We start from the raw sequence: 15,733 nt of genomic DNA on the forward strand, positions 1-15,733 counted from the left end.
CAAGCTTGACATTAACAATAGCGCTGTAGCAAAGCTAGTTAGGCACAAAATGCTACTGAATTAGTGATGCGTATTTGTGAAATGTGTGCTGTTTACATGTTCTAAAGCTATTCTATGTTAACAGTTTACCCTGATGTCTAAGATGTGGCCTTCATTTGTGTTAGCGCTTTGCTAACACGGGTTGTGGAGATTAGGTTATTGAAAAGGAAATACAAATTTCAAATCTATTCTAACAAGCTTTTCAACAAAAAACTAGCACAGGGATCAGTGGATCTATTCTAAGAAGATAGTATTCTTCTTAGAATACTATGTAATGTTGGTGTCAACATTACATCTTGACACCAAAGTCAAGATGTAATGTTTATTAGCAATGACTCCCTCAGGACTAAGAAGCATAGCTTTTCAGACTTTAGCGGTAGCGCTATCACTAAATTTTTAAAGCTGAATACGAATGGAAGTTCTTGTCCCAAAACAGAAATGCTCAGCCACAAGGCAAATATTTGTTCTTTGTATTTAGTTTATTTTTTCATTTACTTTTACAATCCATAAAAAGACATGCTTTACCACCAAAATAACTTTGGTTGACTAAATCCTTATCCTCAAATAAATTATATTCAAAATATAAAGATAGGATTTATTTCCTAAAGCAATTCCTTAACCACTAGCTAACACGAAGCACTACATGTGGCGCCTCATGTTAGCTAGAGGTTAATGTTGAAAGAACTGAACCATTATTAATAATTATGTTTACAACTGATTCTGCTTGAGAAAACATGTAAGTGTTTTAATAGCGAATATTCACAACCTCCCGAAATCCCTTTTTACAGTGTACAGAAACTGCAGGGACGTCATCAGGTACGACTTTTCATGAAATGAGTTAAGATTGTATTTGTTTATTTATTTAGACTAAATTTATTTGAAAAGAAAAATGAAAATATGATGAAAGGGATCCCTGGAATGGGTGCGCCTTCGTGTTAATAACTAATAAAGAACTGACAATGACTGTTCCTTTGGGCCGGCCCACAACATCTACAGGTCACATGGTCACACAGGATGACCTTCCAGGAAACAGATTACTGGTCTACTGGTTCAGTCTGCAAATCTGCATCATATTTTTGTTTAAAAAAAAAAACTTTCAGGCAAAACAGAGTGCATCTTACAAAGCTCACCCCTTAAATAAATCTCTTATTGACAAGAAAGAAGAAAAAATCTCCAAATGTTTCCATGGAGATTTCTTCATAAGCTGAAAAAAAGTATAGCACTTTCATTTTTATATTTTTCTAACTTAAAAATCATTCTAAGAATTTAAACAAAACTTATGGCCTATGTTCCTAACAAATATAATTTGTGAGAGTTTTGTTTTCAGTGCTGTTCAAATATGTTTTTCTTTTTTAAAGGAAGGAATTTTCATGAATGAGAAATAGGTTTTGATAGTATTGTTTTATTTTATTTAGAATTGAGATAACTGACGTGGATGCCATTACAGTATGTAATGACAATACATTTTTTAGTTGTTTTATATGCTATTTATTACAAGAAGTTAAGTGTTTCGATATTAAAAATGTTAAAAAAAAATATCCATACTGGTTTCTTGTGTTTCTTTATAGAGTCATACTAAAATGTGACAAATGCAAAATTGAAATTATTTTTTTCAAAGCGCTAGGAAAGATGGCAATTTCCACACAACCGCTTCAATCTGCTCCAGTAGCTAATAAAAAGAGTATTATTCTTCTATTCATCTACAAAATATCAGTTTGTTTACGCCTATGTGTGTCGCACTTAATTTTTTTTGCTCTTCTCAGTCATCACCTCTCAAACACGCACCCAAAGGACTCACAGCAAATCGAGGCCGAGCTGCTCATCCTCAGTTCCGTCGTGGATCAAACTCCCAGAGCGGCGCTCCGACGGCCCCCCGGTTCACAGCACCGCGAGGCGGACTGTCCCAGCGCAGCTCCCCGGACCAAGCCGCCGTCCTCCCGGAGGGTCTGTCTCTCCGTGTCAGGGTTGAGTGGCAATGCAAGGCAAAACACAAGCGTTTTTTACTATTTCCATTCCCCTTTTTTTCTCCCATTGCATTACACAAAACTTCTTTTTGTTCATGTTTTCCTCTTTTAACATCGGGAAGGGGGCGCTCGTTTTTGATCACATGATTAGAATTCACCTGAGATGGAAACAAAGAAAAGGAGGGGAGCGAGGAGGAATAAAAGAGGCACAGGATCATCATTGTTAGGGCGTCTCTTATCAGAGTCAACATTCATTGCTAATGAAAAACGTGGTGAATTTTGGATTGGGGGCCGGTGTGTGTGTGTCGCATGGCAGAGATACAAGGGGTCATTGTAGCGGGGAACAGCGCTTGTGTTTGTGTCGGAGCGACCCATGATGTCCCCTCTAGTCTCTCCTTTCTGTTTATATACAAGTGATGCTTGATTTCAACGAGCGTTCATGTCTCAGTTTGTAAAAAGGTCCTGATCCAATTAGAAAACACGACGAGCCTGCATAAAGCGTAATGCGCCATGGACATAGACATTCTGTATACTGTAATAAATAAATAAAAGGTCAAGCCCAGTCAGAATCTTCAGCAGTGAAATGCATTTCAGATTGTGTTGAATAAAAAGCAACTCTGTTAGCTACGCCAGCTAATGCTACGCCGCTAACATTTCCGCATCTTAAAGGTGGAATTCCCATTTAGTTGTAAAAAAGGGGCAAATTAATTAAGTTTGAACAAAACTACCAAAGAAATAAAAAGATTTAAAACTCAAAAATATGTATTTGCCAGGTAAGCTATAAATGATATTTGAAAAAAAGGTGCTTTAGCCTAAATCTAATTACTCAAGGGTAGCTGAAGAAGCTAACCAAACATTCTCAGTAAATATTCTGTCTACCTGAGAAGGCAGAAATGTTCACCATAGTTGAATTTTTAAAATTATTTATTTGTTTATTTTACAAAAATTCAAATGTGACTTTAAAAAAATGTTCTTAATGTTCTGGTTAAGAAGCTCAGCTTGCTAGCAAGCTTTAGCATGAGCGTTTTGGAACAAACTGGTCAGAGCCAAAAACAGTATATTTATTTCAATTTTATCTAATTCTATTAAAATACTTCATTTATACCACAATAAAATGAAATGTCAAAACTCATATCATCCATAGATCTTTAAAAAGACAAGCGTTAATATTTTATGCAACTTTCACTACCTGTCTGGCAGCCATATTGGAAAGAGAACCTTTGACTGCTCAGCAAGCTCTGACTTTTCCAGTCACAATTCAAGTTTCATGGAGCGTTCTTTTCCCACTGGGAAGAAGGAAAATCCGACTTTCAAGTGCAACGCAGTGGCGCCATTAGGACGGTTCTTAATTATTTTTACTGAATTTATCCATTCATCCTTGATAGAATCAATGTGGGCAGGTTATTTGCTTTTACATTTTCTGCTGGACACCACAGCTAACAGCAGACTGAAGTAATTAATATCTCCAGTTGAATTCCAGCAACAAATGTTGATTTGTTGCCTCAACAGAGCAGCTAAGGTTGTTAGAATTTAACAATTTTTGAACACTTCATTTATTAACCATATGCTCAATTCACATTTTAACCAATTTACTGTCAACCTGAGTATTTAATACAAATTTAGAACTTCTTGGTTGCTGAAAATATTAGTCTGCAGCTCCATGAAAAGCTGCTGGGGCCCAAAATTTTTAAGCTACTTTTTAGAATAACAAAACTAGCATGTGTGATGTGGCATACTTTAAAATCTTATTTTTCAACAAACTAAACTGAACATATGAGATTGTAATTCTAGATAGATAGATAGATAGATAGATAGATAGATAGATAGATAGATAGATAGACTTCTCTGAATTTGCTTATATGCGCGCTGCGACTTTAAGACCCGTCCCCTGTATCTTTTACTTTTCCTTTTTTTTCTCTCCCGTCCTCGCACAAGGGGCTCTTTAAGCCCTGGCACGGTCACACAGAGCCAGCATTCATTCTCGGGCTGCGAGCGAGGGGGCTGGGGAGCGAGCGTCACTTTGGAGACTCGGGAACTCACGGATCTTCGTGCTAAACCGGCGACCTCCTTTTCTTATTCCCGAAGTAAGGCGCTTAGCATTTCCAACTCTTTGCTCTCTGCTGACGGCGGCTGCTCTGGCTCCGCGATTTGATCGTTTTCTCTTCTTCACAAATAGAAATGTAATGTGATCGCTTTTGATTACAGATAAAGAGTTATGGAGTAGTTTTGTTTTGTTTTGTGTTTTTGACGTTTTATCAATTTTGCTCTGAATGGCTTTAAGTCCTGTTTCATTATTGTTAAGATTCCTGGAATCATTAGAGCGACAAGTGCTGCTGTTGCAGACGGATTTCTTGATTACAACGTCGACCATTTATTTTATTTATTAATTAATTTACTTATAAAAACTTTGCGCACTTTTTAAAATCATATTTTGTTTTTTTATCGTGGTATGTTGCAGCTCGGATGAACCTGGCATAGGAAACAAAACAAAACAAAAAAAAGTTTTGCAGCGAGCAAATTAAGGCCAATTTATTGGCCAGTCAGGCGGTGATAATGAGATGCCGTCGCCCAAATTCATTATGCCCAGTAAATGTGCTTAATAGCCTAATGAAAACTAGCAGCAGATTCTAAAGTTGTTCTGTTTTTTTCTCTCCCGAACACAGTGTTGACTATCTGACAATAAAGTCGGACATAAATAAGAGACATAAACTGCGGCGCTATAAATGTCGTTTGGTACCTTTTACGCACGGCTTTTACGCACTGACATCTCTTGGGACCTGATGACAGCCTGCTAATTGGGACTTGTAGCCCAGGTGGTGAGCGAGTTTCAAGAAGTTGGACAGGTGGTGGAGCTTCATCCACCCGTTTTCTGGAAACGAACACCGCCGACACCCGTTAATTAAATGCTAGTTTTTCAAACACGTTTATCGAAAGATACGGTTAATGCATCCACTTAGGTTAACGAGAGGAGTCCATTTCACTGAGAAAACGACTGTAGACCTTTATCTCGTTTTACAAAAGCGCTGTCTAGTTTGCTAACACGTAAAGAAAACGCACGCGCACGAGGTTTATGTTTCCAGCCCCAGTCGGTCCCAATCTTTTCCGCTTCCTGTAAGTAATAATAGATAGCGAAAAAAAAACGAGAACCATTTTGTGACTTAATTAAAGGCGTCTTGCTATGCAAAAATGCTCACATTATTTAATAATAATAATAATAATAATCCATCTTAGGAACTTTTAAAAAAAAACTTTGAACTCCCTGTGGTTTGTGCTTTCAAGTCAGCTCATTTTAGTCCCTAAAAGCAGTGTCCATTTAAAATGCTAGAACAAAGACCATTTCTCATTTATTAATTTCAGCTGTTAATTTCATATTTTTTTCTTCATGGTTGGCTAAAAGATTGAGCGGAAAAAACGAGAAATGAATGAATAAGCAAATAAGTCAAGGGATTACATTCTAAATTCTTCTAAATCATGAAATTCATTTTTGTAAAGAACATTGTGCATACTTTCTGAAAAGTTATGCAAATTTAAAGGGGCCATGGCATCCACTAGGTGGCGCAGCAGCTTGTTTGCGGGGTTGGCAGCAACATTTTATGTAGAATAATGTAGAACATTGTTGTATAGCTTTATCTAACTGTGTCGGAATGAAGATAATTTTTCAGTCATTTCAAATTGGCTTTAAAATGTAGGCAACGGAGAAGCGCCTAAAATCAGTACACATAGGCATAATATTTTTATTATTATGAATTTAAGAGTGGAAAGGGCAAGTTTTAATTAACTTTACTATTTATTTATGTGGTTATTCCGCTGTGATAATTTTTCTCTCTTTTTTTGCGTCAATTTAAGATTATCAGTGCCCCCCCGCCCCATTAGGCAACTTTTTTTCGAAATTTTTCGGAGACGCCCATGTTCAAGTCACACAAACACTAGTGAAATATTAATAATAATAATAATAATAATAATAATAATAATAATAATAATAATAATAATAATAAAAGATAACTTTTTCCATATGTGGTGGAATATTGCACGATAAACCAGCGGGATTTGCTTAGTTGATGTTAAACTCAAACATTTTCTGTTCCAGGTCCTCGCTGTTGGATTTCGACCGCAGGACACCCGCAGGAGAGAGAGAACGGGAAGTCAGGAAGGAAGTGGGACTAGGTGAGTTTGGCACGGACCGCTGTCCATTAGCAGGTAAACTGGGGTCCAAGGTGCGCACTGAGCCGCCTATGATACCAACAACACGGATGGAAAGAACTTTAATGTGGAACCCTCACAGAGTTTTGCAACGCAGGCTCAGAGTAGAGACAGACTGGCAGTTTATATTATAATTTCATTGGAGGCCAAAGAGACAGAAAGCAGAGCTGCCGCTCGGTGAGTCATTCTAAGGTAAAGAGGGAGAAGCCGGAGCCTGACAGGTAGAGCTGAGCTTTCAGGAACAGAGTTTGGTACTCCGGAGGAAAGAGTGTGTGTGTCTGAGAGAGAGAAATAGAGAGGGACAGAAAGAGAAAGAGGGGCAAAGAAGATGTCCAGAGAGGAGCAGAGCTTTTCAGAGGTGGAGCTCAGTCCCGGCATGTCGGACGACAGTCGCTCCCTGTCCCCGGGTCATTCCTCCAGCGCGGCGGGGGGAATCGACTCGCCCCTCCGCGGGCAGCAGCCGCAGCTGGCGGCTCTGGACGACGCCTCGGCGGGCTGCTCCTCCGTCAGGTCCGACGACGAGGACGAGCGCTTCCCCGCCGGCATCCGCGAGGCGGTGAGTCAGGTGCTCAACTGCTACGACTGGACCATCGTGCCGATGCCCGTGCGCGTGAGCGCCGGAAGCAAGAGCAAGTCGCACGTGAAGAGGCCAATGAACGCCTTCATGGTGTGGGCGCAGGCCGCGCGGAGGAAACTGGCCGACCAGCATCCCCACCTGCACAACGCGGAGCTCAGCAAGACCCTGGGGAAGCTGTGGAGGTGAGGGCCCCACACCGCGCTGCTGGTGTCTTATGCTACCGTGTTGAGTTTTTGCGGAATCCCATGAACTTCTCAATATTTTTCAGATCTCACTAGGTGCTACTTATATGGAACGTTTTCTGTTTACTTTCCCCGAACTACTTTCTCTGGACTTAGGCTACTTTCCAGATGTTTCTATATATTCTCTATTATCAGCAAAGTGACAGTCCTAATTGCTAAAAACAAACTGGACTTCTTTTCTTAATTCGAAAAATGTTTCACATCTAACCTGGAAGCCTTCTTCAGTTCTAGCTATAGGCTCATAAGTTGTATTTAAGTAAATAAATAAAATAGATTAATCCTGAACGGAAGTTAAATGTTGTAACTTATCCAAGGGTTTTCAAAGAGTTGTTGTAGATGCTGATGACAGTGGAAAGGAAGAAACTCCTGTAGCGGTCTGTGTTACAGGAAATGTGACGTAGCTGCTCTCCAACATGCTGCCAGCTTGAGGTGTGCAATTCTGGAATACTCTAGAATTGTAATAGATGAAAGTCTATTAAAAAGCTGATGAAAGTCGCTAGTAAGTTTCTGGAAAGCAACCACAAGGTTAAAAGTTCCTGCAAGTTGCCCAAAAGCAAACTCTTAAGTTCTAGGAAGCTACAGGAGCTGTTAACATAGTGCCACCAGCAAAAACCCCCAAACATTATTAAAAAAAGCTACGTGAAGCATTGAAACGGAAATGTGCATGAAGCATTTGCATTCGCCAGTTATCAGGAAAAGGGATGATCTACGTGTTTTTTAATATCCCATCGTAAAAGCTGTTTTTACATGTCACACACTCTATTTACATTTGGACAAACAAAGACACTGAAAGTGTGACTTGGTCAGTCCTGTTGATCATCTCCAATCACTCATCAAATACCTTTAGATTTAATTTTCTGGATATTTTTTTTTACTATTCACTTTTTTAACATTATTAGGTTGTTTAGATGGAAGGCCACCTTGTGTTTTCTGTCTGTTCGACAATTTTTTTGCTTTGGAGAGAGGTTACAAATATTTATTATTTTTCCTCTTGGTACATGAAGATACCTGCTATGCTTATTTAAGAAAAAAAGAAATAGTCCAACACTCACTTTTTTCTATTTACCTTGTATTATCCCAAAGCATCACTTAGAAACACAGCTCTGCCGTTAGCATTTTGTTGGCCTCGTTTGGTCACAGCTCACCAACTTACATCTATCGTGATCACATGGCCACGGCAAAACATTGTTGAGGGTTTATCCTCTGTCAAAAAACTACATGTTTATTTCAAAACTTTGAACTGAAACCAAAAGTTATCCCCAGAAATCTTATTCTAAATTTCATGCTGTGTCCAGTAGCTGAGAATGACCCATCTTCACATGTAAACAGCTAACATCTAAAGTTTCATTTAGGCAGCTAAGTGTGATAGCAATACTCAATCCAAGGCATAAAGGTCACCAAAGTTAAAGGAATCAAACTTGATCGGATCAAATATTAATCAGATAAAAGCTGACCTTGGGCTCAGTCAGGATGAGTTAATTGGTCCTGGAACACGATAAACAGGGAGGCTCAGGGAGGTCAGGGGTTTCTCATGCCAGTCGTAGTAAAAGAAGGAGCTCAGTTCCGTGTTCGCAGACAGGATGCGACCTTGGCCTTTTTATTTCATTACTGTCCAGCAGTCAAAAGCCCCCTGGCAGGCAGCTCAGTGGTGCACTTGGATTAAATTAAGCTATCTGGGGGGAAAAAACAAAGAGAAAACGATACGCGGCACAGTTTGTTAAAATGCAAAAACACATTAAATTTATCTGAAGTAGATCATATTTGAATTGACTTGTCCTTATGGTATACAGGGATTTGCAAAAGTGATTCTAATAAAGCGAAACAAAGTACTGCATAACTGTGTGTTTATACTTTTTATGTTAAGGCTCACCTTCCAGACAAACACTGACCCTAAATGCCCTGACCTACAAAGTGACGGCTTAATTAAAGCCGTCACTTTGGAATTAAAGTTTTATCACAATAAAGTTTTACCACGATATTTTGACAATAAGAAATATTTATTACATAGTTTTTAGGTAACCATATGACTGTAACTGTGTGTCACAGCAATTATAGCCCCACAAACACAAATACAGCTCTTGAAAAACTTCTATATTTCTAATGTGTTTCTTTAGGACACCAGTCACATAAAGAAGTTTAATTTGTATCACTAATCTTCACATGGTATCTGAATTTTCAAATTTATTGGTATAAATTTATTGGTATCCCTTTAAATCTCTTCTTCTTGTCCAAGGCTTCTCAATGAGAGTGACAAGCGACCGTTCATCGAAGAAGCCGAGAGGCTGAGGAAGCAGCACAAGAAGGATTACCCGGACTACAAATACCAGCCGCGACGCCGCAAAAACGGAAAGCTCGGCTCCGGGTCAGGAAGTGAGGCCGATGGCCATTTGGAGGGTGAGGTCAGCCACAGCCAATCCCACTACAAGGGCCTCCACCTGGAAGTGACCCACAGCGGGGGAGCCGAGTCCCCTCTGGCTGATGGGCAACACCCTCATGCTGCAGGTGGGCTGCAGGCTCCCTCCTGTTGATACCCCCCAGATACTGTCTCTGTAACACTGTTAGAGTGTTTTCACACCTGATAGTTCGGTAGATTCGGCTCAATTGGGGAATAAAATTACAATATTTGTTACATTTTCAACTGGTCAAATGAAACAAACATTTAGAAAAACCTGTTCCCCTCCCCACCTGTGGGGGCACTGCACCGAGAACCACTAGAGGAAACGGTATGAAAACATCTGAAGAAGACAACAAGTACAACAAGTACAACTTCCTTCTTTGTGAAATGTAAACAAAAACGGAGTAGCATTGGATTCTAGCAGTTGTAGGATTTCTCTTTTAACTTTTGTAAAAGAACACAAACCATTTCACCCACTAGCGATAGACACATTTGTTTTGGTTGTATTTACCAAGAATACCCTGCGTTATAATCTACTTCCTGCTTTTGGAGGTCCGATTGCATCCACCCATGCAATCGGACCAGATTTCATTTTTTTGGTTTTTATCAGAGTTCACTTGTGTATACATCCCCAAATGAATTGAACTTTCTAGGCCAACTAGAACTGGAACTGGATTCCAATAAAAATGGACTGAACAGGGATTGTGTGAATTCACCCTTAGATTCAACTGCAAAAGAAGGCACAGTGAATGTTTTTAGTCTGCAAAGCTAAAAATGCGGTAACAACCTTACTGTGTCTTTACAGGTCAGAGCCACAGTCCTCCCACACCTCCCACCACTCCCAAAACCGAACTTCAGTCTGGAAAGACAGGAGATGGTAAGAGGGAGGGAGCTGGGAATGGCGGCACGCGGAGCACAATGGCAGCAGAAGGAGTTCCTGGATCTGGCAAACCTCACATTGACTTTGGTAATGTGGACATCGGTGAGATAAGCCATGAGGTGATGGCCAACATGGAGCCATTTGATGTCAATGAGTTTGACCAGTACCTTCCCCCCAACGGGCATCCAGGGGTTGGTGCAGCACCAGGAGGAGCTGCAGCAGCAGGAGGAGCTGCAGCAGCCTCTCCGGCCTCTCCGTATGCCTATGGCATTTCATCGGCTTTGGCTGCAGCCAGCGGTCACTCCGCAGCCTGGCTCTCCAAGCAGCAGCAGCAGCCGCCGCAGCAACATCACAGCTCCCCACTGGGCTCAGATCCATCCAAGGCGCAGATCAAGAGCGAGGCCGGAGGTTCTGGGTCTCACTTTGCGGAAGCAGCCTCAGTAGGTGCCCACGTCACCTACACGCCGCTCAGCCTTCCCCACTATAGCTCTGCTTTCCCCTCATTGGCCTCAAGGGCTCAGTTTGCGGAATACGCCGACCACCAGCCTTCGGGGACGTACTACGGCCACTCCGGCCAGGCTTCGGGGTTGTACTCTGCCTTCTCTTACATGGGGCCTTCGCAGAGGCCTCTGTACACCGCCATCACTGACCCAACCAGTGCATCGCAGTCGCACAGCCCCACGCACTGGGAGCAGCCCGTCTACACAACATTGTCGCGGCCATGACAGACGGCCAGAGCAGAATGCGCCGGTGCAGGTTCAGCCCCAGTGTCAGACCAAAGCAGGAGAGGCGACTCCGTTTGCTACGACAGAGATAGAAGTGCTTTGGTCTGGGGGGAGTGGACCGGCACTGGGGAAGTCGGCTGGAGACCCAGAGGGGGAAACACCTTCTGATCTCGGCCAGGTGGAGCGCATGCTGTTACAGCACATGACTGAGTACCGAGTGTGGAGCTTTTGAATCGAATTTTAGTTGCCGCCGGCACTCGGTGTAGGAGTCTGGGATTGTAATGCCTTGGGTAATGCAAAGAAAAACACCCACCCAATACGACTGCAGCAGAGTTTCTGACTCTTCAAACATCGAAACTAAGCATGGGGATCAGGTTCCCGTTAGTGTGGAGACTTTACGTGAATTACAGCGGGCACATTGTCTTTTACAAGCCTCTTCCACAGTAATAAGGTCTTTATCAGGGTTTGAATGGTGTGACTAAATGCAAGCCAAATTCCTTTTGTTACGAAACACATCAAATGCCACACAAACCGAGGGCCAATTCCTTCGTTGGCTTTCCACTCTAACTCAGGATTGACCTTTAATTACACAGAAAACCTAGAAAGCAGGATTTTATTCAGCTTAGACGTTAAGATATGTTAATCTGACGTCTCTTTGTAAACAAAATGAACAGTTAGACAAAGTGCATTGTGTATCTACACAAAACCAACTTTACAACTTCGCACTATCATCGAGAAAGACGACGCAGTGCATGTGAAGTTATAAATGCAAATGTCATTTATTTATGTAAACTTTATGTAAGCTGACCAAAGTTTTATGACCAAAACTTTTGATGTTTTCTAAAGAAGAAACTGAATTTTTTTAGATGTTTCTCCCAACGTGACATCCAGAACTACCTAAGTAGACCTTTCTTGTTTGTTTTACTGTATAATTTTACTTGTGTCAAAATCAACTTTTGCCTCATTATTTGTCCATTAGCACTAATTTTGATGACAAATTTTTTTCTCAGCATGTCGATGAACTATTTTTATTGGTGGTGGAGGTGGGCCATCGAGAACACATTTCTAGCTCTAACTGTTGAATTTATGTTGAATTTATGACTAACTACACTGGAAGCCTTCACTGCTGTCTTTGCTTTTTGCTAAGAGCGTTATTATTCATTGTTTATGTAAAAGTTCAGTATTCAGTGTTTGACAGGCCAATGCTAAGTCGCAGCTGCCACTTGTGTTTTAATGCAGTCTGATATCTAAAAAAAAAAAAAGTGTTGTCCTTAATAATGCATGCTAATAATTGGTATAGAGGGGTAACACCTTCTAGACTATGTCACGTTTTTGTCATTGAGTTTTTAAATTATAACTTTTATGTCTCTCTTTCAGTTCATGCCTAATGTTTCTCTTCATTACAAATGTTTCTTTTTGTAATTCTGACATATCTGCATTTTCTGAGGACCTAATTAACCTTAAACAAAGGTCAAATAATAATAATAATGATAATAAATAATTTGCCATGTGTTGTTTGTATCACCATTGGACAACATATCCAAGCTGTTTATTTTCATTCTCTATCTAACCTGTTTGTGCTTAATTGAACATTTGCCTTTGTTTTCTGAGTGCTGCACTTCTTATTTATGTGTTTCATATTATTTTTGCACTGCTTTTTCTCTTTTTTTATGACCCATATTACTAACATGGTTTGTGTTTTATGTTTTTTAGAAGCAGAGTATGGCTCAACTACATAAAAACAGGAACTAAAAGCCTTAACATGTAAAAATGTGCTGTGCTCCTTTACTTTCTATTGGAATAAAGCTATTTGTCTGCTTGAACATAACACAGCCTCTTTAATTATTTATGTAAGAAGATAAAACCTGTTTAACTGACCATAAACTAAAAAAAAAAAAATCAAATAAAACTAATACCACAGCTACATGGTATCAGTATTTGCACAATTGTTTGTTGCCTGATCTAAATGCCATTATTTGAAACATAAAATTAACCAGCCAGGATTAGGTTACCTTTTGCAAAATACACATTTTAGACATGCCTTTGAACACTATTTACATAAAAAAAACAAAGACACACGGTAAAACACCGCTGATGCCATGATTCATCTGCAGTCTGGACACCAAGGCGTCTAGAGAGGCTACCGGCTGAGAACTGCGTCATCTGTGAGCGCTTTGGGACGGGGGAGGTGTCCATGGCAACACCCGCGATTTATTTAGATGAGTTACGGCGATATCTTCTTTTACGTTACACTTTCCAGGAGCAGAAGATTAAGTTATCAACCTATTTGCTTTGTTTGTATAAGTAAAACCAATGTGTTCGATACATTTGAAATCAGATTTTACTCACGATTCTAGTGATCTTGGGGGCCCCCTGCTGGTGTGGAGACCCATAGCAGCTGCTTAGTTTACTTGAAAGTTAAAGTATTACGTTTTCCAGGCACATAATGCTATTTCATAGCATAATCGAGTAGCTCTGTTACATTCAGTTGTAATAAAAAATGCTCTATATATGAAATATGATTTAAAATAAATTGTACATTTTGATTTAATGCTTTGAAATCAGGCCTCTGCCACTTTAAAAAAATCCTGCTCTTTCTGAAACCAAGTTATCTGTTTTTCAATGAATAATTGTATTGAATTTCTACAACAGAATGACACTAAAAGTACCAATGATATATTTTAGATCTATTTTTCTGATTTATTTTTCCCACAACTATCAACTCTCCATAGCAGAAAATGCATAAGTTTATGCAAAAGTTTTGTTATTCTTCATTTGAACACCCAAGAATAGAAATATGTCATGTTTGAAATCCTATAGCAAATATTTACCAAAAATAATGAATTGTCTTTTAAGAAAAAAAGAAAGTCATTAAACATTAACTGTTTTGAGTTTTATGTAGCTGAACTGAGGGATAAAAATGTTCCACATCCTATTCCACTGAGTTAATAGGAGCCACCTGAGCTGTGAATCGCTGCAGCTCTTCCAAAGTTAACATGGGCCTTTTGGCTATTTCTCTGTTTATTGCTCTCCCTAAGTTGAAACTACTGTGATAAAAGAAGGAAGTATAAATATTAATCCCAAAATTTCCTCCAAGTTGACTCACATGGGAGATTCAATAAAGTCAAGACCCTTATTGCAATCATTGTAATTTTATCAGGGTTTTTTTTATTGAAGGTATAAAAGCTGGCGATAAATAGCCAGTTTACTCCAGCTGATAAACAGGTTTGCTAACTGAGACTCCCTGCTCTTCCCTCGTACAACCACCACGCACATGCAAAGTAGCCAAACAGTCCCTGTATTGTTTTTTTGTTTTTTTTTGTGGGAATGAGTTTGTTGTTTGGGTGGAAACATGCAAGCTGAGGTGTGTGTGGGGGGGGGGTAGAGGAGGTTTTAGAGTTTGCAAGAATCAGGATTACCAGCTTTGTTGTAGAAAAGACTATTTGTGACTCCGGAGAAAAGATGGAGGAATCATCTGCAGTGGCGTGAAAACTGTTCCGTCACAAAATGTCTGCTGTTTTTGCTTTGTGGTCACGTTTGAAATCAGACGGGAGTTTTTAATTTTACTTTCTTACTTCTGTCAACAGATTTTCAGGGCTTTGTGTCGGCCAATGTAAAATACTTTTTGTCCCTTTGTAATTAATGTGGAGGTGTGACTAGGACTCCATTTGGAAGACCCAATTTTAGGATTCAGAAGCGTTTCTGGAGTCGTTGCCTCAGGCTGACGCTTTGCTCGTCTCATGAGAGGGCAGCCCATGTGACGCTCACCCTACCAACCACCATGAGGTCGTCGGGCCACCTTAAAGCCAGCAAACAAGATGATTTTGTAGCCGAATATTCATGTTTTGATCATTAGTTTTCTCAGTTATGGTTGCTACGTTCTCTCTGTTTGGTTTGTTCAGATCAATCACGTTTTCTCTTGTTGACTTGTTGCACTTTAGGAAACAGGTTTTTATGGTTTCTGACCAATTGGCCCAAAGACAATTAAACTCATTGAAAATGGCGGACTCGTAATATTCTGGGTTTTAAGTGAAGTTGTTGGACTACATTGTTGTCGCTCTGTTCCGCGTCAGATTTTGTCTTTCAACTCAGTACATTTCCTTGGTGCGATCCAAATTCTGCTTCTTTGGGTTTCTGACAATGATTAGATACTTAAATCAAAAAATTATTTTAAAAAAAGGTTGCCGGCCTAAATATCCCTTCTCCAGTGTTGCAAACTTTACTAAACGTTTTGCGTCTTTCACTCCATCACAGAGTGAACCTGACAAGCAAATTGGGCTTATTTCGTAGGTAAGCACTGGAGAAAGCGACGGGGAGGGAGAGAGCAGGGAGGACCGCAGAGAGTAATGGTCCCTTTGTGTCCCAGTGAAGCTACAGGCGAGGTAGTTAGTTGGGTAAGGCTCCCTCTTTCCTTCCCTCCTCCCCCAACGTTCCCATCAATGGCCCTCTTTGTCTTTCCAAAGTATCACACAGCCGATTAAACGGAGGGAATTAGGAGTCGGGCTTAACCCGCAGTACATCGAGAAACACTAACAAATGTGCAAAACACCAGAAATCTAAAATATCGATCCAGGAATCCAAAGCCAATCATACGTCCACAAACAAAATACGTCAAAGTCTTCAAATTCACAAGAGCCAACTTAAGGGGGCGGTATCGTGTAAAATCAATTTTTTTCTTTACATCATGATGTAATGTTATTCCCTCATCAAC

At 40.2% G+C, this 15,733-nt stretch overlaps 1 protein-coding gene across 2 annotated transcripts; it reads left to right on the top strand.

The window, feature by feature from the left end:
* Positions 1–3,913: 3,913 nt before the first annotated feature.
* Positions 3,914–12,850, top strand: sox10 (SRY-box transcription factor 10). Of its 2 annotated transcripts, none has more exons than XM_014983098.2 (4): positions 3,914–4,087; positions 6,091–6,962; positions 9,256–9,524; positions 10,223–12,850. In XM_014983098.2, exons 2-4 carry the CDS (start codon positions 6,532–6,534, stop codon positions 11,020–11,022), a joined length of 1,500 nt encoding a protein of 499 aa, XP_014838584.1. In that variant the 5' UTR covers positions 3,914–4,087; positions 6,091–6,531; the 3' UTR covers positions 11,023–12,850. The 2 variants fall into 2 exon arrangements, with proteins under 2 accessions (XP_014838584.1, XP_014838586.1); XM_014983100.2 differs by having other exon boundaries at positions 9,256–9,416.
* The last annotated feature ends 2,883 nt before the right edge of the window (positions 12,851–15,733 follow it).

This window comes from Poecilia mexicana, unplaced genomic scaffold (genome assembly GCF_051168715.1).
Source record: "Poecilia mexicana isolate PSO_F unplaced genomic scaffold, ASM5116871v1 scaffold_8, whole genome shotgun sequence".
Classification (NCBI taxonomy): domain Eukaryota; kingdom Metazoa; phylum Chordata; class Actinopteri; order Cyprinodontiformes; family Poeciliidae; genus Poecilia; species Poecilia mexicana.

What these genes read in the sequence shown, in the direction of transcription:
- sox10 (XM_014983098.2), top strand. Translation starts at nt 6,532, where the DNA reads ATGTCCAGAGAGGAGCAGAGCTTTTCAGAGGTGGAGCTCAGTCCCGGC. An exon ending in ACCCTGGGGAAGCTGTGGAG is followed by an intron (nt 6,963 to 9,255) that starts GTGAGGGCCCCA and finishes TTCTTGTCCAAG; the next exon opens with GCTTCTCAATGAGAGTGACA. An exon ending in GCAACACCCTCATGCTGCAG is followed by an intron (nt 9,525 to 10,222) that starts GTGGGCTGCAGG and finishes GTGTCTTTACAG; the next exon opens with GTCAGAGCCACAGTCCTCCC.